The 25,325-nt window shown below is 43.3% G+C and overlaps 1 protein-coding gene across 5 annotated transcripts in view; it reads left to right on the top strand.

Annotated features, from left to right (window-relative positions):
* The window catches only part of S100PBP (S100P binding protein), a 115,636-nt gene that overhangs the window by 60,611 nt on the left and 29,700 nt on the right, over window positions 1-25,325 (top strand). For all 5 annotated transcript variants that reach the window (XM_077482023.1, XM_077482025.1, XM_077482022.1 and 2 more), the window contains exon 4: window positions 10,198-10,301. In XM_077482023.1, coding sequence (XP_077338149.1) covers window positions 10,198-10,301 — 104 coding nt within the window. The remainder of the gene's footprint in view (window positions 1-10,197; window positions 10,302-25,325) is intronic.

Below are 25,325 nucleotides of genomic sequence, written 5' to 3' on the forward strand. Positions count from 1 at the left end.
CAATAGGATGTTGATGGCTGCACTGGTTCTCATGACTTTGGCACTGGTGTGGCAGCAATCAGGAACACTGTTGCTGACTTGCATTGGTCTGGAGACACTGAGATTTGTGTGGCAGCAATGAGTAACTCTGTTGTCTAGCTTACACTTGTGTGGCAGCAATCGTGAACACTGTTTTCTAGCTTTCACTGGTCTGGTGATATTGAGACTGGTGTGGTGGTGATCCAAAACACTGTTGCCATTTTACACTGGTCTGGTGAAACTAGCCATGGTGTGGCGGTGATCAGGAACACTGTGTCTCATTGCTGCCACACCATGCGAGTGCAATCAGGAATAGTTTGACGGAGATCAGGGGCCCTAGCATGATGACACTATTGGGGTGGCTAGCGATCAGGAACATTGGCTGGTTACACTGGTATGGTTACCCTGTACTGCGGTGACTATGGATCAGGGACAATGGCTTCATTGGTATGGTGACACTGTACTGGGGTGGCTAGCAATCAGTTACACTGTAGCAGGCTGCACTAGTATGTTGACACTGAGGTAATCGGGGATACTGTGGATGGCTGTGTTAGTATGGTGATACTGTACTGGTGCAGCTGGTGACCAGGGACAAGGAGTGGCTGCACTGGCATACAGTGTCACCAGAGCAACCAGCCAGTGTTCCTAATCACTAGCCACCCCAGTACAGTGTCACAATAAGGACGCTGGCTGCTCTGGTGACACTGTACTGTGCTAAACAAAATAATTTAAAATATTGCATGGTACAAAGCCAATTTTATTGGCCCTGTACCCCTCTCTGTGATCTGTTGTGTCCAGTGCTCGCATGCCTGAATTTTATGCTGTAATGCGATCTCTTCCATAAACGTTTTAAGATGCTATTGAAAAGATTCTTGGTGTGCTGGAGATATGTGCCTTAACGATGGACACAGCACTCAGAGGGCATGCTCTCGAGCAGCTTAAAGGGGAGGCCACCTTAAAAGTGAAAGCGTGTGGTCGTTTTTACTTTTTTTTTTTTTTTTGTTTTTTTTCCATGGATCAACCCATGTAAGATTTTTGAACTTGTTATAATGCATTGTATTTACCCTTGTGTGGTGGTTCTCTTTGAAGCAGACCTTGCAAGGCATCAAATGTCTGCTTTTTAGGTTCAATAATTTTTTTTTTTTTGTTTTGAACATAAGTTTGAACAGAAAGAAGTAAGAACAGGACCAGGTGCCCGACAAAAGGCATTATGGTCTAATAAGTTCGACTTATACAAAAAATATAGTGCATTTTATGTCATAAGTTTAGGTAACTTGAGGTTGTCATTGAGGTAAAATTTCAAACATAGTACTGACTTTCGTACAAGTGCAACTTCTATCGGTCTGGGCGCCCATGTGGGAACCTGCTGTGCCCGGAGACCGAGGAAATCAATGTGTCTACACTGAGCATTGGGAATTATCAGAACAATAGTGTTGGCGTACTTTCAAGTTCCATGAGTACCGTATACACTCGAGTATAGGCCGACCCGAATATAAGCCGAGGCACCTAATTTTACCACAAAAAAACTGGAAAAGGTTATTGACTCGAGTATAAGCCTAGGGTGGGAAATGCAGCAGCTACCGGTAAATTTCAAAAATAAAAATAGATACCAATAATGTTTTTGAATATTTATTTCAAAGAAAAACAGTAAACTATCTCTGTAAGTGTAAAAGAGGGTCAATAAAAACAATATGGTATCAACAATAACTTTAAAAGTACAAAAACCTTAGCTCTTTCAGCAACCAAGCTAAAACACAAGAGTTAAAATCCTTCAAAACTGGATTCCTCCTCATCATCTGTATGTCCAAACAGAGCTTCAGCATTAGCTGGTGTGAGGTTATCAGCATAGACATTGTCATCATCACTGAGTTCGCAGTCATCACCATCACTGCTGTCGTTCTCATACAAAGCGCTGTCTTCACTGCCATCCATAGCATTACTAATGCCACATTTCTTGAAGGCGCGTTGCACCATGTCCTCCGGAATCTCTTCCCATGCATCACGAACCCACTTTGCTATCAATTCTATGTCGGGCTTCATCAGATTTCCACCTTTTGTCAGTCGGGCTTGACCAGATGACATCCATTCATGCCACATCTTTCTCACACGGTCTTTAAAAGGTTTATTTAAACACGCATCTAGCGGTTGCAATACAGATGTAAGCCCACCTGGAATAACGGCCAAAGTAACTTGAGAAAATTTTGCCATTTTTTTTTAATGCCATCAGATGTGTGGGCTCTGAACATATCCTAAACTAGCAATGATGGTTTTTTCTTTAAGGCTGCTCCTGGTCGTTCTTTCCAAATTTCTTCCAGCCATTTTTTTGTTCAGTCTTCATCCATCCAGCCTTTAACATGTGCGCGCACTGTAATTCGTGGTGGGAATTTGACCTTTTTAGGCAAGGTCTTTCTTTTAAAAATAATGACAGGCCGCAGCTTAGTTCCATTAGCCAAACCTGACAGAACAACTGTGAAATGATTTTTTTCATTTCCTGTGGTTCTGAAAAAAATAGTTTTGTCTCCCAAACTTGCCACAGTTCTGTTGCTTGGAAGATCAAAGGTCATAGGTGTTTCATCCATATTTCCAATATCTCCCAGGTCATAGTTATGGATCCTTCTTTGTTTTATGATGAATGAATGGAATGACATCACTTTTTCATCAAGGTCTTTTGGCAACTTCTGTGAAATCTTTGTTCTTTGCCGCAAACATAGGCCAAACCTATTCATGAAGCGGGTACACCATCCTGCTGACGCAACAAATTTTTCAATGCCTGGTGCTTTTAATTTGTCATCTTGTGCCATTTGAAGGGCACGTAAGCGAATTCCCATGCGTGTTACGCAGTAACCATTTTGACGACACTCCATAACCCATTTATGCAATTCAGTCTCTAGAGCCCCATATGAAGTTGTTAAACCACGTTGAGCTTTTTTTGCCTTTGGAATCTTTTCCAAGTCAGCTTTCTTTTTCCGCCATTCCCTCACTTGTTTTTCATCAACACAAAATTCCCTACCTGCAATACTGTTATTGCTTTCTTCTGCTCTTGACACAACCTTAAGTTTGAAACCAGCTTCGAATGACCTGTGTTTTTCTTTTGGTCCAGGATTACCGGTAGAAGTATTGGGATCCATTTCTAACAGGATAAAAAAAAATAAGATATTACAGAAAGTGTTGACATGACTGTTTGCATAGAGCAGCCTGTGTTAGGGCTCATAATATACCGTACATTCTACCAGTGTCCTGCCTGTGCCCATTAAATATACAGCCTGCCTGTGTCCATTAAATATACTGTACAGCCTGCCTGTGTCCATTAAATCTACCGTACGGCCTGCCTGTGTCCATTAAATATACTGTACAGCCTGTGTTATATTCTTAATATCTAAATTTTAATTGGCTTTATTATACTTTATTTAGAATATGAATTCTCCATATTGTGTGAAAGAAACTTTGAGTAAACATTTAAAACCTGTCAGGATTTTGAGGAATATTGTATATTTTATATAAGCTTTTCTTAAATGTAAGTGAAAGTTTGCATAGTCTGAAATTCTCCCTTCTCCCTTACATCCGGTCATTTTAGGCTGTGGAGCTGTGTTTTAAGTGTTAACATATGTTAGATTGTTATAGTAACCACTCATTAGCCCACACTTTTGTAAAGGAGGAATTATCTTTCGGGCGGGAGATTAGTGCCTGTTAATATAGTAGAGAGTTTCAGGAGACTGGCTCTTGAAAATGCAGCAGCCTAGAAGAAAGACATATATCAGGCTCACTGAGTTTTCCAGCATACAAAGGGTTATTCGGCCATTTTAAATGACAATAGAAGCCACATGGCAATAACCTTACATTTTCATAAGACAATTTTTAAAGATATTATTGTACTATTTTTGTAAGAATTATTTTCTATTTAAATGTGTACAAATAAATACACATTTTTGAATTACGCTGACTCTGAACTTATTAAGGAAATTCGTCTCACAAGATTAATCGATCTCAACAGATATACTTAAGACTTTGTAATATTTATTCATTACAAGAATATTTTTACAGCCTGCCTGTGTCCATTAAATATACCGTACAGCCTGCCTGTGTCCATTAAATATACTGTACAGCCTGCCTGTGTCCATTAAATATACCGTACAGCCTGCCTGTGTCCATTAAATATACCGTACAGCCTGCCTGTGTCCATTAAATATACCGTACCGTACAGCCTGCCTGTGTCCATTAAATATACCGTACAGCCTGCCTGTGTCCATTAAATATACCGTACAGCCTACCTGTGTCCATTAATTATACAGCCTGTTGAATAACATATACAGCCTGCCTGTGCCCATTAAATATACAGTAGCCATTGTAATAATGCTCTGGATAACACATTAGACAGCCTGCCATTGCCCATTGAATAACATATACAGTCTGCCTGTGCCCATTAAATATACAGTAGCCATTGTAATAATGATCTGGATAACACATTAGACACATATACAGCCTGCCCATTAAATATACAGTAGCCATTGTGATTTTTCACTCACCTCATGATGCTGATGTCCTGCTGTGATGATGATGATGTCCCGTGCAGCCGCGGAAGCGATGTCCCGCCTCCTATGACTAGAGGTCGACCGATATATCGGCCGATATTTGCCGTTTTTTTAATAATTGGCATCGGCCGATTGTGCTGATAAAAAGCAGATTTAGAACTACAGCGGGACTTTGAAATGACTTCTGTACTAGAAGTCAGTGTAAGTTGCCATAGAAACGTCTTTCCTCCTCTCTGGGCAGGCTGCCAAGAAAAGAACAGAAAGATACAATGTTTACACTTGAATGAATGAAGTCATCTCAGTGTGTGAAGTTCTCAGTTTAACCATTTAAAGACTAAATCTTTTGACACCTGTTGCTTACAAGTAAAAATCCTGTATTTTCTGCCAGAAAATCACTTGGACCACCCCAAAAATTATATATATTTTTTTAGCAGAGATCCTAGGGAATAAAATAGCGGTTGTTGCAATATTTTATGTCACACGGCATTTGCACAGAGGTCTTTCAAATGCATTTTTTTGGGAAAAAAATACACTATTTAAAAAATAAAATAAAAACAGTAAAGTTAGCCCATTTATTTTTTTTTTCGTCCAAAAGTTTTGACTACCTGTTTTTATTTAATATATAGGTTTTTTTTTTTGGGGTTTTTTTTTATCTAAATGATACATACAAGTAAACTGATTGGAGGTTTGTTTTGTTTAATAAATGTTTAAATGTAAGAAATTTTCTGTATCACTTATGAAGGCTGCTTTCACACTGGAGCGGGCAGGTGTTGATGGTAAAACGCAAGTTTTAGCGGCTCTTTACCATAATTTTAGCGGTGCTATTTGGCTGCTAGTGGGGCACATATAACCCAGCTAGCGGCCAAGGAAGAGGTTAAATGCGCCCATGAAGCACTGCTGCCAAATCGCATTGCATGCGCTTCGGCAGTGGTGCCCATTCATATCAATGGGCAGGAGTGGTGGAGGAGCGGTATACACCACTCCAAACGTGCTGCTTGCAGGACTTTTTTTTAAGATCCTGCCAGCGCATCGCCTCAGTGTGAAAGCACTCTGTCTTTCACACAGACTGCAGGGGAGCCATTTTGCAGGCACTTTACAGGCGCTATTTTTAGCCCAAAAGCGCCTGAAAAACGCCCTAGTGGGAAAGGTGTGTTAGATCAAGGGGGATTAAAAAGAAAAAAAAAATAATAAAAAAGGAAAAAAAATAAAAAAAATCGGCCTAACATATCGGCCCAAAAAAATCGGCATCATATATCGGCTATCGGCCGCCATGATTTCTAAATATCGGCATCGGCCAGAGAAAAACCCATATCGGTCGACCTCTACCTATGACACACGGCACAGTGATTCCTATCATTGGATCACTGTACCAGAGAAGGTGGGACATCGCTATGTGGCTGCTTGCCATAACAAGGAGGAGGTGGGACATCGTTGCAGAGCGGCAGGAGGGGGAGGAAGGGGAATCGTAAGAGGAGAGGGGATGGTGCAGTGCGCGCTGAGCAGCAAACTGACACAGGCCATTCACGAGCGTCACCCAGCGGCATGGCCCCGCCCCTTTTTTTCCTCCATTTCGTGCAAATTTTTCAGTGACTTGAGTATAAGCCGAGGCGGCTTTTTTCAGCCCAAAAAGTGGACTGAAAAACTCGGCTTATACTCGAGTATATACGGTAATTGACATATTCATATTGAGGAGCTAAAATACCCTTGGTTTCGTGGTATGGCTATATATAGCCAAAAACAGATATGTTATGTAGAAATAGAAGTGATACTAAAAGGGGGGAAACCAGTTGAGGAGAAGGGAGGTTGTAGGGGTTGAAGGGAGGGGGGGGGGTGGAGAGACAGCAAGACTCATTTTAATGGGGGATTATCCATCCAAGGTGTGAAATCATAATTTTGGGATTAGCCTCTCAAGGAGTATTCTCCAATTAGAGTCTTTGCTTCAGTTTATCTGAGGTAGAGTAATGCCTCCCAGATACTCCAGATAAAGGAAAATGTTGCATATTTGTCTAGGGATTTGGCTTGCATCTCCTCCCATAAGACTAATGTTGTTTATCTCGCCTACCCATCCTATGAGGGATGGGGAGGAGGTAGTTTTCCAGTGTCTAGGAATTAGTTTCTGACCTGCACTGAGGAGCAATTTTAGGAGGTTATGTTTTTGAGATTTAAAGCGGAGTTCCACCCTAAAGTGCTCATCGGAACCCTCCTCCCCTCCGGTGTCACATTTGACACCTTTCAGGGGGGAGGGGGTGCAGATACCTATCTAAGACAGGTATTTGCACCCACTTCCGGGCATAGACTCCCATGGGAGTCTATGCCTCTTCCTGTCCCGCCGCGCTGTCTACTGGGGCACACACGGGTCCCAGAGACAGCGGGGAGCATTCTCATTGCGCTGCACGACTCGCGCATGCGCACTAAGGGGACCAGGAAGGGAGGTCGCAACGCTTCACTTCCTGATACCCTCACCGAGAATGGCGGCGGCAGCAGCCAAGAGCCAAGCGCTTGATAGGCCTCGGCTGCCGATATCGCTGGACTCCAGGAAAGGTAAGTGTCCATTTATTAAAAGTCAGCAGCTGTAGTATTTGTAGCTGCTGGCTTTTAATGTATACATTTTGAAGATTTGCATCCAAAATTAGCAAATCGCATCGCATTCCCACCAGATGTGGTTGTACATACCTTTCGCTGAATTACATCTCCAGCAGATGTCGGTGACTGGCAGGAACATGATCTTCAGGTTGGTTGGCATACGCTACCACCTAGACACCAGCTTGTAAATTTTTTTCCTGAGTATAGCTCAAAATGACTTGTGGGTAAAGAGGAAGGCCTTACCCCATTCTGCCTCAGATGTCTCTCCCGAGTTCCTCTGACCAGGCTTTAGTGTACTTAGGTAGGATGCCATGAGTGTGATCCAGAATCAGTTCGTAGATCAGTGCTAGGGTGTGAGGGGGAGTTTCAGAGTGTGCATAACTGTTCAAAGCCAGTCAGGGGTTTGTGGATCTATTTGGAGTCGTGAAGTTTCTTGCAGTAAGAGGTCAAGTGTAGACGAGTGAGCCATGTTATGTTGGAGGCCGTAGTGGTGTGGTTTGTCACAAAGGTACCGTGGGTGTTATTGATGGCGAGTAGCTCTCCTTTCTTCTGTACCAGATTACTAAACCATCTCAGGTGAGGGGGACAACATTGAAAGTGATTTGTAGGTCTGACCATAGCCTCAGAGAAGTGCTCGGAGGTCGACTAATGACAAATCTTATTCCACCAGGGTGGAGGCTTTGATGAGAGGATGGGAGAACCACTCCAGGACTCGGGAGACCACTGCTGATATGTGATAGAGCTCAAAATCTGGTAGCCCTGTCTTACCTATAGATGTGGGAGAGCATAAGAGCTTCAAATGTCTGTTTTTTATAAACATTCTCTTCCCCCTCCATCTTGCTGAAACAGTGTGTAAAGCAGGGCTCGACAAAACCCGGGCGCCAGGTCGCATTGGCGACTAGAAATAGCGACCTCGCGCCTGGGGCAGCACAGCTGGGGGTATCCTGTCTCTGTGGACCCCCCCAGCGTGATCGCGTCGGGCCGTTCCGCCGGCGGCCGAAAATTTAGGCCGCGGCTTTGATGCCTTCTGCGGTCCTATGATTCCTTATGGAATCTGGCGCCCTCTTGTGGTCGCCGTTGGTATGACAAACCAGCAATGCTAATGACTGTTTTATATTACCTGCCTCTTCTTCCCTTTATTTAGAACCCCCTAAACATTATATATATTTTTTATTCTAACACCCTAGAGAATAAAATGGTGGTTGTTGCAATACTGTCTGTCACACCGTATTTGTGCAGCGGACTTACAAGCGCACTTTTGTTGGGAAAAATAATTTAGTTAATAAAAAAATAAGACAACAGTAAAGTTAGCCCAATTATTTTTTATATTGTGAAAGATAATGTTACGCCGAGTAAATTGATACCCAACATGTCACGCTTCAAAATTGCACCCGCTCATGGAATGGCGACAAACTTTTACCCTTTAAAATCTCCATAGGCGACGTTTAAAAAAAATTCTACAGGTTGCACGTTTTGAGTTACAGAGGAGGTCTGGGGCTAGAATTATTGCTCTCGCTCTACCCATCACGGCGCTACCTCCTATGTGTGGTTCGAACACCGATTTTATATGCGGGCAGGACAGGGCGCGTTTAAAAATTATTATTTTTTCTGCTTATTTTAACTTTTTTTTTTTTTCCACTGTTCTTTTAAAAAAAATGTTGTGTCACTTTTATTCTTATTACAAGGAATGTAAAAATCCCTTGTAATAGAAAAAGCATGACAGGTCCTCTTAAATATGAGATCTGGGGTCAGAGAGACCTCGGATCTCATATTTACACTAAAATGCAATTGAAAAAAAAATTGTCATTTGAAAAAAAAAAAATGTCCCTCTAAGAGCTATGGGCAACGGCGCTGCTATCTTCCCCTCACTCGTCTCCATGTCATGCCAGGGACAGGTCCGGATCGCCGTCACGGACCTGGCTCCTAACTTTTTAAGCTGGCTCCTAGATTCCAAGCAAATTTGTCAACCCCTGGTGTAAAGGTATAGAAAAATCACCTGTGAATAAAGGGTAAAAGGTTAAATAAAATAACCCCTCCCCCCCCTTCTTGACTTCCATAACGCATGGAGTATTTTCTTCATCACTATGCCAAAAATGACAAGTCCTGAGCAATGTTGAGTACATAAAGTCTCATGAGAAGATGCTGGGGTCATCTTCTCTGCATAATTTGGGATATTGTGCATTTCCCCAGGATTTTGCCATAAGGATGCCGCTCTCACCTAGGCGCAACAGAGGTAAGGCATGTATACTATTCAATTTTTCCCCTACGTGTGAAATTTTTTTTTTACACTTTAACTTTGTTTTTGCAAGAGTGACATATTAAAAAACCTTGTATTTTAGGTTATTGTAGACTGGGGTATTTTTATGTAACCTAGTCAAGGATGCAATCATTTTTTTAACTGAAAGTATTTTCGAAACTGGTGTGTGTCTGTGCAGTCTGCATGAAGTTATGATACAACTCTATATTCTTGCCCAAGTACAGTGGTACATTTTTCTTAAACTTTTTCTTTTGCAAACTGTATTAGTCATGCGAAAGCCATTTCTTGAAATCTAAGCTCTTTTTTTTGCAGAATATCTTTGCAACCTTTTCATACCTCAGCTTTCAGTCTTTGAAGCAGTGGACTGTGCTATCTCTAGAATGGGTACCTTGCAAACGCTTTCTATCAGAGTGTACAGTCTACTGTAGGGGTGCACCAAATGGGTTTTTTGGTACCGATACCGAAAATGAAAAATACACTAGGCCGAAAACCGAAAAACATTTTTGGCTCCATTATCGGCCATTTTTCTCTTTCGGCAAATTGCCGAAAAGGGCATTTTCGGCCGATATGTTTCGGCGGCCGAAATTTCGGTGCATCCCTAGTCTACTGCCAGGGTAGATGGGTATTGTTGGTATCTTATGCCCATAAGATGTTCCAGTCTTAAATATTTGTTGTACAGTAAGTATCCAGCTCTGTGTGTGTTTGTGAATAATATGCATGTATATCTCAGGTACTCCTCTCCAGCTGCAGGTTGTGTTTGATTTACTATTCACTTGATTCTTATATTTTCTAATGATTTATGTATTTCAGGTCATTTAATTTTTCTAATTGTGATCTGGAACATGATAAAGATAATTACTGTAATCGGGTTTTCATGCATATTGATGGTCCGGAGGGAGCAAAAAATGTAGAAGGTAAGAAAACTATCCTGTGAATATATAGTTACATTTTAAGAGAGAATGAAGGCTAATGGTTTTAAACATTTTGTACTTGCTGAAGGTAAAGGTAGACTTTGGTGAAAATGTTTCTTTACCTTAGATTTGGTAAGCGATTAGAAACATATATTTTTTTCTCATTCTTTTTCTATTGCAGTTTTTGTTGCTGGGATGTCTTTGTTTTTTTTATATATACATACATACCAAATGAGAGACAACCTCTCCCACAGGGATACCCCGAGTGAAATCAAAATGACAAATAAAGCTCTCTTAAAAAAAAAAAGAAAACTGCAAATGTTTATTGTGAGCGTTACCATTCCTCTACATTACATAATTGTCACAATGTGCTATCTTTTAAATCAGCAGGCTTTGTTGGTAAACTTGTGGGGTAAATATCTGGGGTTACACAAATTATATAAACACTACATTGGCATACCAGAAAATGCATTTGTTTATAATATTTCATCCTAATAAAACCCTGAGGGAATATTTTTTTTTTTCAAATCCATTACCAAATTAAAAGTCCTATGTGTCTCAAAAAACACTAAGGTACACTTAAAATGCTTTTATTATCATAGCTGTATGCCCTACATCGGTGGCGGGGGTTACATAAACTGCCAACTGCTGCAGTGTGACAGCGTGACTCCAAAAGCCATCTGTTGGCTTTTTGTGACCCCCCCCTTTCCCCACACAAATGAACATAAACCCATTGGGGGGACATTTACATCTAAAAAAAAACTTTGTTTGCACTACACATGAAATTTAAGCCAAAAAATGGTTGGTTCAGCAGGAACTGGATGACTTTCGGCCCATGTGTACATCTGTCTGTTCTGCAGAAGCCGTTCTTACGACCAACTTCTGTTTTTTTTTTTTTTTTTTTTGGAGGGGGTTTAACTGATCTAAAGGCCAAAAATGATTTTTTAAACGTGTGCTTAAAAATCCGAAAATATCTCTGACAGCAAAAAAGTAAAGGCATGGAACCAAGATATCTCTGAAATGGGAAAAAACAATGTGTCCTTAAGGCTATTTAGGGAAAAGGAACTCCAAGTGGTTATTGAACAGGACAGAGTACAATTGATATAAAACAGTTTTACTTGACCTTACAGTTGGGCAGAATCAAAAGCTCCAATACGTTTTGGCATTACCAGTAAATTGCCCCCCAAAAATTAAAAAGTCAGTTCCTAACCCAACACTTTGATGCTTAAAGGATAAGTTTACCTTTCAAAGCATGTTCCACCCATATTTTATCCTCTGAATTAACTTACTACCAGTACCAATAGCCCCAGCTGACGGCTTGTAGCTCTAAATGAGCTTTAAGGGTGCTGATGAGTGCCCTTGTAGTTCTTTCACAAGCCTACAACTTTGTAACTGACAGCCCGTATGCAGGTATAGGCTGAAAGCTGCAGGGCTTGTCTCCAAAAGCCTGGCATTACATCCATGATCTACTCATAATGGGTGCAATGCTTTCCAGGCTCCTGCAGGAAAAAAAGGAATAAAGTCACTTTTTTTTTTTTTTTGGCGAAAATGTCCATCAAGTCCAACCTATGTGTGTGATTATATGTCAGTGCGGTCGTTCAGGTGCTTATCTAATAGTTTCTTGAAACTTATCGATGCCCCCAGCTGAGAACACTGCCTGTGGAAGGGAATTTCACATCCTTGCCGCTCTTACAGTAAAGAACCCTCTACGTAGTTTAAGGTTAAACCTCTTTTCTTCGAATTTTAATGAGTGGCCATGAGCCTTGTTAAACTCCCTTCCGTGAAAAAGTTTTATACCTATTGTGGGGTCACCAGTATGGCGTTTGTAGATTGAAACCATATCGCCTCTCAAGCGTCTCTTCTCCGGAGAGAATAAGTTCAGTGCTCGCAACCTTTCCTCATAACTAATATCCTCCTGACCCTTTATTAGCTTTATTAGTCCTTCCTGAGGACCGGTGGCCAGAACTGGACAGCGTACTCTAGGTGCGGCTGGACCAGAGTCTTGTAGAGCGGGAGAATTATCGTTTATCTCTGGAAATAATCGCCTTTTTACTGCATGCCAATATTCTGTTTGCTTTGTTAGCAGCAGCTTGGCATTGCATGCCATTGCTGAGCCTATCATCTACTAGGACCCCCAGGTCCTTTCCATCCTAGATTCCCCCAGTGGTTCTTCTCTCAGTGAATACATTGCATTCATATTTTTGCCACCCAAATGCATTATTTTACATTTTTCTACATTGAACCTCATTTGCCATGTAGTTGCCCACCCCATTAATTTGTTAAGATCTTTTTGTAAGGTTTCCACATACCGCGGAGAAGTTATTGCCCTGCTTAGCTTAGTATCGTCTGCAAATGCAGAGATTGAACTAGCCCATCCTCCAGGTCCCGCACAGAACCTTGGGGGACCCCACTACCCACCCCTGACCATTCCGAGTACTCCCCATTTATCACCATCCTCTGAACTCGCTCTTGTAGCCAGTTTTCAATCCATGCCAGTGGACCTTATTTTATACAGTAAACGTTTATGGGGAACTGTGTCGAATGCTTTTGCAAAATCCAGATACACCACATCTACGGGCCTTCCTTTATCTAGATGGCAACTCACCTCCTTGTAGAAGGTTAATAGATTGGTTTGGCAAGAACGATTCTTCATTAATCCATGCTGATTACTGCTAATGATACCATTCTCATTACTAAAATCTTGTATATAGTCCCTTATCATCCCCTCCAAGAGTTTATATACTATTGATGATGTTAGGCTAACTGGTCTTTAATTCCCAGGGTTATATTTTGGGCCCTTTTTAAATATTGGTGCTACATTGACTTTTTTCCAAACAGCTGGTACCATTCTTGTCTGTAGACTGTCAGTAAAAATTAGGAACACTGGTCTGGCAATTACTTGACTTGAGTTCCATAAGTACCCTCGGGTGCAAGCCATCTGGTCCCGGTGATTTATTAATGTTGCGTTTCCCAAGTCTAATTTTAATTCTGTCCTCTGTTAATCATTGAGGTGCTTCCTGTGATGTGTCATGAGGATAAACACTGCAGTTTTGGTTACTGAAGCCCCTCGATTACCTTGTGAAGACTGAGGAGAAGAATAAATTCAATACCTTTGTCATCTCCACATGCTTTGTAACCAGATGTCCTTCCTCATTATTTATGGGACCAATATGGTCTGTCCTCCCTTTTTTACTGTTTACATACTTAAAGAATCTTTTAGGATTTTATTTTTCTCTCCTCGGCTATGTGTCTTTCATGTTCTATCTTAGCCATCCCTTTGGCACCTGTACATTTCTTGTTACATTCTTTATAAAGTGTGAATGCTGATGATGATACCTCAACTTTGTATTTTTTAAAGGCCTTCTCCTTTGCTTTAATATGCATTTTTACATTGTAGTGAAGCCATCCAGGATTTTTGTTCACGCTTTTAAATTTATTACCCAATGGGATGCATTGGCTAATGCCTTTATTTAATATGCTCTTAAAGCAAACCCATCTCTCCTCCGTGTTCTTCGTTCCTAAGATTTTATGCCAATTTATGCCTTCTAGCAAGGTTTGTAGTTTAGGGAAGTTGGCTCTTTTTGAAGTTCAGTGTCTTTGTATTCCCCTTATGTTTCCTATTTGTGTGATTTTATATTGAAGCCAATTGACCTGTGATCTCTGTCACCTAAATTGCCCCATATTTCCACACCTGTGATCAGGTCTGTATTGTTTTAGTATTCCTTTAAAAGGTGAACGTATTTTTTAAATAGGTGCCTACGTGTATCTATTTTTTTTTTTCTGGAGTGCCTTGGAGCAGGGTAACCTGTATGATGTATTATAGGTCCATTTCCTCAAGCTGCAATAACACGTTAGCATGTTAGTGTTGTTTACATTTTCAAAGCTTGACCAATTTAAAAAATTTTTTTTTTGAAAACTTGGAAAAATCTGAATTTTTGTCTAGAAAATTACTCCAGCCCCCAAAATACAGGCCTAGGATACACAGTGGACTGACTTCTGCAGTAAAGGTTGTACACTGAGGGAGAACCTCCAATGGACAAAGCACACCCTTCAGAGGTGCGGTTGGATTCTTGGTCTACAGAAATACCTGGGGTTGGTCTTGGACACAGCATAGAGCAAGGTGATCCAGCTACACAAGAAAGCTGCCTCCCTTCTAGTGTAAGCTTACAACCTTCAGTCCACTGAGAATCCCTCAGTCAGGATCTCCATGGGGATCTCGGGCTTCATGACGGGCTCATTTGAGGCAGTTTTGTATGGTCAATGGCATTCCAGGTCCCTGCAGTACAACATTCTGTCAGCATGGAACAGGTTGATGCAGTGTCCAAACTATGCCATGCACCTATGGACCAGAGCCTGGAACTTTTTCAAACTGGTGGATGCCAAGACGTTCACCAGAGCTTAGCAGGTCCTTTCTTTCTCTGACCTGGATTGTCTTCTCCATAGATGGCAGCTTTCAAGTTGTGGAAGAGTGGCTTCCAATCACCATTCTGAAGTTAAAAGCAATTTCTATACCTTCTGCAGAGGACACATCTCATGGGTCTGCCAATTAGAGTACCGTCTACCAACAACTCCACAGAATCCAGGTTCAACAAGACAATGGACAGCCCGCATGCAGACATCTAGCTTCCCTATTAAGGGATCTGTCCTTACATGAGGTTGTCCTGGGAGCCTGGCACCCATTCCCTGAGGGGGCAGTGGTGACTGGATTCTGGGCAGGCTGTCGCACCATCATACTGACTAAGGGAACTCTCTCTGCTCGTGCTTAAGGCGCCGGTGGCCATCTTGGTGTGGCCTCAGCCAGCGTCCATTTTGGCGGTGCCCTCGGGGGGCTCGCTCCACAGGAGTGGGTCCCCTCCACAACCGGATCACCCCTTCCAACACCTGTGGTGAGATGGGGGTCACCCCATCCCCTGTAATTGTGACCTGAAGGATGTTGTATGTGGGGGTGTCCCCTTCCTGAATGTCTGTGCTTCCTGCCTTCGCATGGGTCCTCCTGACACCCTCACATCGTTGGGTGTTCTGCGGAAAGCCAATTGTCCCAGAGGCTGTGCCCCCCCCTTTTTGTGCTGGACTCTGACCGTGTTCAGTTCGTTTTTTTGTTTTTTCAAAAAAGTTTTTATTTGGTATAACAAAATTGTTACATACAAAACCCACCAGATAGGTAATACATATCAGTATCAAAGTCACAGTGATTCAGTCAAGGAAATTAATGTCAGCATTCTGTTGGTATACATTCTTGAATCCCAAACATACCCCTGTACAGCATTTACGCTGTATTTTTTAAAAATATTTAATGATATCAAAACAGCAGACCGGAAAACAGAAAAATCTCTGAACAAAATGGCCCAACATGCAGGGAGCTCCAGCAGGCATTCTAGGGGCATGCATTTCAAGTCTAATTTGACTATCTAATTACACTTTGAGGCACTGTAGTAGCATGGATGCGAACTGATGTGGCATGGATGAGCCGTGGGTAGGATGGCTGAGTATAGCTGGGTATGGCAGGGTATTGCAGAGTATTGACAGAGTCAGAGTATGGGCAGAGTATTGATGTGTCTGGAATGGGAACTGAGCAGCACTGAGGGCACTACATATCCAACCCACAGCGCTGCTGCAAACGATCTCTCCCCTCACACTTTCCCGATCGGTACAGAGAAGGGAGGGAGGAACCAGACCTGATGCCGGTCTGTTCTGATCACACCGTCATTTGACAGAGCGATCACGTGATAAATGGCCACTATTAGTGGTATTATAACAAAGTGGAAGCAACTCAACCATGAAGTGGTAGGCCACATAAAATGACAGAGCAGTGTCCTAGCATGCTGATGCTCACAGTGCGCAGAAGTCACCAACTGTCTGCAGAGTCAAGCTACAGACCTCCAAACTTCGTGTGATCTTCAGACTAGCACAACAGTGCATAGAGAGCTTCATTGAATGAGTTTCCATGGCCGAGCAGCTGCATCCAAGCCTTATGTCACCAAGTGCAATGCAGAGCGTTGGCTGCAATGGTGTAAAGCACGCCGCCACTGGACTGGAGTTCCAGTGAAGGGAACTCTTATGCCTTATACACACGGTCGGACATTCCGACCACAAAATGCATCAGATTTTTTCCGACGGATTTTGGCCGAAAATTGTGTTGCATACACACAGTTGCACAAAGTTGTCGGAAAATCAGATCGTTCCGAACGAGGTGACGTACGACGGGACTACGTAGAGACCAATAGCTTTCGTCCCCAAATTTACTCTGAGCATGCGTGACACTTTGTGCGTCGGAATTCTATACACACGATCGGAAAAAGTCAGATATAATTTTGTTGACAGAAAATTTTAGGTCCTGCTCTCAAATATTTTACTTCGGAAATTCCGATGGAAAAAGCCTGCTAGAACCCACACACGATCAGATTTTCCGACAACATAATCCGATCGGACTTTTCCCATCGGAATTTACGACCGTGTGTACAAGGCATTAAAGTGTCAGCATATCTTAGATTGTAAGCTCTAAGGAGCAGGGCCCTCTGATTCCTACTGTATTAAAGTGTATTGTATTTGTACTGTCTACCCTCAAGTTGTAAAGTGATGTGTAAACTGTTGACGCTATAAAAATAATACCAAGACATTTTGGCCAATTTTATGCTCCCAACTTTGTGGGAACGGTTTGGGGATGGCCCCTTCCTGTTCCAACATGACTGCACATGAGTGCACAAAGCAAGGTCCATAAAGACCTGAATGAGCGAGTTTAGGGGGGAGGATCTTGACTGGCCTGCACAGAGTCCTGACCTTAACCCAATGGGACACCTTTGGGAGGAATAAGAGCGGAGACTGCAAGCCAGGCCTCCTTGTCCACATCAGTGCCTGACCTCACAAATGCGCTTCTGGAAGAATGGTCAAACATTCCCATAGACACATGCCTAAATCTTGTGGTCAGCCTTCCCAGAAGAGTTGAAGCTGTTATAGCTGCAAAGGGTGTGGCTGTACTACTGCTGATCTCCTGAGCTCCAGTGAGGCCTACTGATCCAGGGAGCTTGATTACTCTCTATACCCAGAGTGGATGCAGGAATCTGGGGTAGACCCAGGGGAGGATCCCCCGGATGGCCAGAGTACTGGTCCTCCCATACCAGTGTTTGAGAACCTGGGAAATGGCCCAGCTAAAGGTGAAAGCCTGTCAGCCTACAGAAAGAAGGTTTGTGCTAGGATTGCGAGAATTGCCAAGGAGGAAGAGGTTTTGGCGAAGTTAAAGTTGGATTTCAAGCATAAAAAAAATGCAAATGACCGGCTTCACAGTTCTAAGAGAAGACAGATGCGGCCTGAGTTAATCGCTTTGGAGGCAAAAGTGGAAAAACAGAGTCGGCTGGTGGCCACATTAAAAGAAACCAGCGGTGCTTTCAAGGAGAAGTATGGCAATGATGATCGCTTCTGTACAATGCGCAGAGGGGCCATAGAGGCCAGTGGAGGGCAGGCATCACCAGAATGCGAAGAACCAAGGTCAGTGCAAACCAAAAACATTTCTGTGGGCTTGGACTGTGTTTCTGGCCAGCATGCTGGAAAATCTTTGCATCCCGTGCCAAGTATCAATATGCCGGCAGAAAAATGGAGAAAGCTCTGGTGCACAAGTTGCAGGTGATCAGCAATCAAATGTTTTGACTGGCAATATGTCATCAGGCCAAGGAAGTTCTGTGCTCTTCTCACCGCAGCAGGAGGATATGGAGCAAGATGATCCATCTGAGCCTGTGAAGGGAGCAGGTATGTTAAAGCTAATTTCAGAAATGGAATCACCTTTGCATGGTCGCAAGTGTACCATGTCTGGATCATCTGAGGATGAAGAAGAGGATAATGATGTCCCCCCAAAACCTTTGAAACATCAGGGGACAGAAAAATCTGTTTTTGTTCATGACTTGCCTGTACAACATAATGGAGGTGTAGTTCCTATAGATGGTGCAGTAGAGGGCAGCGGAGAGCAAGCGCATCTCCTGGCTGAGACTTCCACCTGTGTACAGCCAGTCAGTGAAGGGTGTACAGACTCTGCTGTGAAGAGTGCTGATAAGGACATCTCCACTGTTGGTAACCCTTTAGTTACTGGTAATGAAGTAAGAATTGCCAAGGGTAAAGTAAATATTTCTTTGTCAGAAGTCTCTACTCCATCTGTTCCCGACAATAATGTTGTTACTACTGTATCTAAAGAGGGGTCTGTAACTAAAAGTGATGTACAGGATGTTGCAAGGAGTGTGATTGTCTCCTATGCTGCAGTGCTGGCTGCACCTGTCCCAAGGGTGTGTAGGGCCAGTTATTCTGCAGTCACTAGGGGTGATGTGAGTGACGGTCCAGCTAATCTGACACCATCTGGTAGCTCCTTTAAACGCCGCAATGTGGTCCAATTAAGGTGGACTGGAGAAGGGCCCCCCCCCACCCAAATAGGAGAGATGTGGTGGACCGTATTCTGGGGATGGGTTTCAAAGCAGAGGAGATTTTTGCACTTATCAGCCCGGTTGGGTCATATGAGTATGATCTCTCCTTTGTCAAGGCGGAAGGGTTAGATGTCTTTTGGGAGAGGTATGAGCAGAGGTGGAAGGAGTCCCCAAGATGGGCAGGTTTGTCACCCAAAGTAATTTTTCGCCAGCCATTATACAAGAACGTCACCATTCTAGTACAAAATGAGTCCATTCCTGCTGCGTATCTGGTGGTGTGGTTGGGGCGATATGCGGATGTCCAAGCCCCCTTGAGGAAAGTTGTAGATGATAAGGGGATATGGACAGGAGGATGGACAGTGTTAGTAAAACTGCATGTCACAGGTAATGTTGTTAAGCACATCCTTTCGTCTGCCTTTATAGGTCGTGACAGGATTATTACCTTTTATGCAGGGCAACCAAAGCTGTGTCATCGCTGTGGTGAAAAGGGGCATTTTTCCAGTTCATGTTCTGTGTAGAAATGTTCCCTCTGTCAGGGCTCAGGGCATGTTGCAAAAGACTGCAATAGTATTCGTTGTAATCTTTGTAACAAGTTAGGTCACCCCTATAGCCTTTGCCCTGAAGCCCTCCATAATCAGCCGGAGGTTGTGGAACTGCTGAGGATGGAGGAGGAGGAACGTGGGGGGCAGCAAGGGGTTGGTGGAACTGTTTCAGCTAGTCCTGAGGGCCCCCCCCCAGGAGTCAGTCTCCCAACCTGAAGGTGTGACCCCCTCTTGTGTCTGTTCCCCAGTCTGTGCTCCCTACTGTGTCGGTGTCTACTTCTGTTGTGTGTTCTTCCCCAGTGTTTCAGGTGCCCAGTGTTCCAAATGTAAATAAGTCATTCAGATTTGCTGAGGCTGCCAAAGGGGCAGATTCATGCAGATCTGAGGTGGCAGCTTCATCAGGGCCTTCCCTAAGGCAGCGTAAGACCTCTAGTAGGGGTTCTAAAGTGAAGAAGGGGGAAGTTGTCACTGCTAATGATTTAGATGAGGTCTTTCAGGGTAATGTTTCAGGGGAGGAGGGAGAGTGGACCAAGGTGGGGAGAAGGAGGAATAAGGTAGTCCTGACCTCTGCCTCCTCGGTTTCATCTTTTAGAGGTAGATGACCTACCTCTGGGAAACAAGTTTGGGTCCTTATTTGAGGGGGAGGAGGAGTTTTCCATGTCTCAGATGGAGGAGGATGAGGTAGAGTGTTCCTTAAAGAGGTTAAGGTCTCCAGTAAGGGGGGAGGGAGCTCAGGCTAAGAAACTCCTACCTCAATCATCCTGATGGCAGTTCCCACTCCGATAAAGGTGGCAACGATTAATGTTGTCTGTAAGGGCTTGTGATATGGCCTTATTTTTGCTCAGCGAGATAGATGCTGATATTTTATTTTTGCAAGAGACCCGGCTAAATAGCCTTGCCGATGTCCAACTGGCAAAGAGGGAGTGGAGGCATGGGCCCTCCTTCTGGTCTCTTGCGGCTGAGCCTTACAGCGGAGTTGCAGTACTTTTTACTGGCATGATAACGTGACGGCAGGTTATCGAGGTGGAGATTGGAAGGTGTATGGTCCTGGACGTCTCTGTGAAGGGGCATGATCTGCGTTTAATAAATATTTATGGACCACAAACTAGATGGTAGAGGAAATGCCTCTTTACAAAGATTAAGCCTTTCCTTTTTACATCTCGGCAAGTTGTCTTTGGAGGTGATTTTAACACCGTTACTAGGCCCAAAGACAGGAAAGGCTCCACTGACAGCCTGAGATATGATAGCGTCTTTCTCAATACGATAGCCCGGGAAGCAGGTCTGGAAGATGCGCATATTAAGCATTGCCCAGACAGCACGGGGTACACGTTTAAGCGAGGCAGTTGTGAGAGCAGGATAGATAGTTTTTTTTTTTTAAGGGGGACTCTGCCTTTTCGCCTCCTGAGTGTTGTATGGATGAAGTTCTCTGATCACCTTTTGCTGTTTGTTATTCTCAATGCTTCAGATAATGCCACCTAAAGGAAAGGGTATTTGGAGGATGAATTCGGCTCTGCTGGATGATGAGGAGGTAAGACAATCCTTTTGAGGGTTTTTTTCAGGCTCAGGTAACCGTCCTGGATTTCTTCAGCAGTAAGTCGGAATGTTGGGAGCTTGCCAAAAGTCGGATTAGTGTGTTTTTCAAGGCCATAGGAAAAAGGAAACAGTTTGGTAAGTACATTGCCTACCAGCAGCTGCGGAGAAAACTTGATCGCCTTGTCTTGAGTGGTGGAGATTCAGGGGCAATCTCTGAGGTGAAACTTCTCCTTAGGAAGTATCAGTATGACCGGCATGCTTCTTTGGTTCTGGAAAGGGACTATGGGAAATATCACTCGCCCGACCCTTATCAGAACTGCAAACAAAGCACAGCAGTTAAGACGGGTGTTGGGCTAAGGGATAGTACGGGCTCTTTGACAAAATCCAGGTCAGGGATCCTGGGGGTCTCCAGGTCTTTTTATGTAGATCTTCTGGGAGAGAAGTACCTCGATCGGGCAAAGATGTCGAGTTTTCTGGATTCTACACCAGGTCTGGGAAATAACATTCCGCTGGCAAGTTTGACAGGGGAAATCACAGCAGAAGAGGTAGTCAAAGCTATAGATGGTCTGGCTATTAAGAAAACCCCGGGGCCAGACGGATTGACTGCTGAATTTTATAAGACTTTCAAATCCAGCTTGGTACCTTATCTTGTGGAGGTATTTAATGGCTGTCTGCAGGAGGGTTCAATCCCTCCCTCCATGAGACAATCTGCTGTGATTCTGTTGTCAAAAGGCAAGGATCCCTTGATGATTGAGAATTGTTGCCCCATTAGCCTTCTCAATGTCGATAGAAAGATTCTGGCAAAGATAATTTTCTGGCGCTTGTCGTCAGTAGCAGACAGACTTCTTTCTCGTCAGCAGCACTGTTCGGTCCAGGGCAGAAGCACTTTTTCAGCGGTGTTAGCTGTCCGGGGGGCTCTGGAACATTGCAGGGCTGAAGGCTGGGGAAAAGTATTTGCTGGCATTGGATCAGGCAAAGGCTTTTGATCGTGTCAATCATGAGTACCTCTGGCTTCTCCTTGACAAGTATGGCCTGGAGGGTGGGTTTATTGGATGGCTTAAGACTTTATACAGAGAGGCAGAGAGCTTCATGCTTGTTAACGGTTGGGTTGGACGGACCTTCAGGGTTGGATCGGGGTGCGCCAGGGGTGTCCGCTGAGCCCTTTGCTATACGTGTTCACAATCGACCCCTTCATCAGAAGGCTAGAGAGCGGTCCGTTGTGCGGGGTGCCGGTGGGCATTACTGGTGAGCCGCCCTTGAGGGTTGTAGCCTATGCTGATGATGTTTCTGTCTTTATCTCTGGGACAGAGGAGGCACAAGAGGTTGTCTCAATTATAGAGCAGTATTCTGAGGCATCAGACTCCAAGGTCAACCATGATAAGAGTGACGTTTTTTGGATGATTGAGGGAGGTGAGAGCTTTGCACTTCCAGACACCTTCCCCAGGCCTCAACAGAAAGTCAAAGTATTCGGCATCGAGTTTGGCCCTGATGATTACAGTAAGTCAAATTGGGAAGCCAGGCTGAATGATGCTGATGTCGAGGTGAAATGCTGGAAGGGGTGGCGGCTCTCCTTGAGGAAAAGGGTGGACTTGATTAAGACCTACCTGATTCCTACCTTTTTGTATGTCAGCTTTGTTTGCATCTTGCCAGAGTCCTGCTATACCAGGATTTATAGTTTGTTTCTTCCAGTTATTATGGGGGAACAGGCTGAATCTTGTGAAGCGGAATGTGACTTGCCTATCTAGGCAGAAGGGTGGCCTAGGGATGGTCAACCCGGTTGTGTTCTTCTCTGATGTTTTTGAAGCACAATTTTGGAGAGACCGCCTGGATGGGTTGGTATTGTCCAGATCTGGTTTAGACCTTTTCTGGACTGTTGGGAGAGTGGCGGCCCAGTGAAAAGCCTAAGGATCAAGCATGGTAAGCTCCCGGCTTATGTTGCCCCGTGCCTGAAAATTCTTAAACGGTGGCATGTGACAGCGGAGGATATCAGGTCCCTTCCTAGGAGACTCCTGGGTGAGAAGATCGTGGGTACTGTCTTTCATGCGCCACTGGCCTTGAGGGATTGCCCAGGTCATATTATGAGGGAGGGTTTACGTTTAATAAATTCTGAGCGGATTTCCTTGAAATGTAGGGACCAGGCCTGGCTCGCTTTCCACGGTAGGCTCTATGTGAGGGGGAACGTGAAGTGCCGCTCTTTGGACAATCGTGGTTGTCCAAGAGCAGAGTGTCAGGGTGAGGTGGGAACCATGGACCACTTCTTGCTTCAGTGCCCTTTCAATATAGAAGTCTATAAAAAGGTGGGGAGGGCTCTGAATATTCCTTTCCTGCCTAGCATGTCTTATGCTGAGTGGGTGTATGGAGCATTGCAGAATCGCAAGGGATTTGATTTGGACACTTTTTTTTTTTTTTTTTGTTTAGTCAGTTTAGTAGTCCGATATTACACCTGGAATGCACGGTGTCGGGTATCTCTTCGGCAGAAAGTCCTTCCTGTTCTGGTGGTGGTGTGTGAGATTCTTGGTGAGGTAGGTAAAATTCGGGGTCTCGGGAAGGACAGATGGCGGCAAAGGGTCTGGATAAAGGCGTGGAGGAGTATCAGGCCTGTAGCTGCTGTTTGTTGATCTTTGGGTGTTGGGTTCTTTCCCTGTTTTCTCTCTGGACACTCCCTTAGATTTTCAAAGTTAAACATATTTTTTTTGAAGAAAGGCTACATACACATGATAATCTATGTTTCTTGGTCTGAATGGTAATCAAGTTGAGTAATGGTTATGTGTGTGTGTGTATGTATGTATGTATGTATATGTGTGTGTGTGTATGTATGTATGTATGTGTGTAAGTATATATATATATATATATATATATATATATATATATATATAATAAAACACACGCACACCCCATCAAATTGTGGTAAAATCGTGGTTTGCTATTTTACTGCGTTTTCCCACGGTCAGGCTAGGCTAGTGTACATGTGACCTAAGAATTAGGTTTTGCCTTTACTTCCACTTTAAGGAGAATTTCATTAAGTCAGGAAAGGAAATTAAGTGGGTGTACTTTTGGGAGGCTTGTGCATCCCCTAGTAACTAGATTTGGTACTTCCTTAGACTATCATACAGGAGTCCTAGGTTGTAATTTAACTACTTCCCACCTGGCCAATGTGTGTGTGTGTATGTATGTGTATATATATATATATATATATATATATATATATATATATATATATATATATATATATTATGGCCGGGTGGGAGCTCTCTCCTGACTGGACGTTCAGGAATATCCTCCAGAAGGAGGTGGATCGTGCTCGCAGCAGCGCTATCCTGATGCGCTCGTGTCACCCAGACACGGCTCATATCGGATGGAGGGCTCTGTGATTAGCCCTCCTGATCACATGACAGCCGCGTCCAGTCGCAGCCATCATGTGATGTAAACAAACAGCCGGTTGCTAGGCAATTGGTTCGCCTCTCCTAACTCAGAAGTTGTCGCTGAGGAGAGGAGAGCGGATCGCTGCAGTCGGTTGGTGATCAGTGAGTTTGAGCTGTGTTTTTTTTTTTTTTTGTTTTTTTACAGTTTTTTTTTTTTTTTTACTCACTGATCACCAGTCTAGTGTAAAACACACATGTCCCCAAATAATAAAAACGCATGTCCCCCACATATATCCCACTAAAATCACATGTCCCAGTGATTATCTGCACACACATGTCTGTGATCACCTGCACACCTCTGTACATGATCATTTGCGTACATATGTCTGTGATCACATGAACCAATTATTTTTTTTACCAAAAACATGTCGCAGAATACCCTTTGGCTTAAATTTGTGACAAAATGCAATTTTATTGGATTTCTTTTAAAATAGAAAGAAGAAAATATTGTGTTTTTGCTTATATCGCAAAAAATAAAAAGAGAGTCGGGAATAAATACCACCAAAATAAAGCTCTATTTGTGCAAACAAACTGATAACAATTTAATTTGGGTACAGCGTAGCATGACCGCTCAATTGTCATTGAAAGTGTGAGAGCGATGAAAGCTTAAAATTGGTCTGGGAAGGAAGGGGGGCGAAAGTGCACAGTATTGTAGTGGTTAATCAGTCCCTATGCTGATGAGTTATAATAACAAACTAATATTTCATAGGATAGAAAGAATTAGACCTAACCTCAATCTCTCTGTACATGGCTAACTATCCCATTCTGAATATTATTTTCTCTCTTAACCCATTTACTAATACGGTTGCCTAATTATTGCATCCCTTACTACTACTGTAGCAGGATATATTGTATCTGTGTACTATACCAGATCTGTATCCAGTGTTTTATATAAGTTCAGTGCTTTTATATTGCCTTCCTAATGAGAATTTGAATTTGCAAACAGTAAACTGGGCTAAGCAGCCAGAGATTATACCCACAACCTCCGTTTTCAAAGTCTTACCTCCACTTGTTACAGCAGTTCTGCAGGTTGTCTAAATAAGCATTAAAGAGGGATTCCACCAAAAAAAAAAAATATTAAAAGCCAGCAGCTATAAAAACTACAGCTGCTGACTTTTAATAAATGGA

The sequence above is a fragment of the Lithobates pipiens genome, unplaced genomic scaffold (genome assembly GCF_037356315.1).
Source record: "Lithobates pipiens isolate NorthernLeopardFrog02 unplaced genomic scaffold, aLitPip1_a1.2 Scaffold_16, whole genome shotgun sequence".
NCBI lineage: Eukaryota > Metazoa > Chordata > Amphibia > Anura > Ranidae > Lithobates > Lithobates pipiens.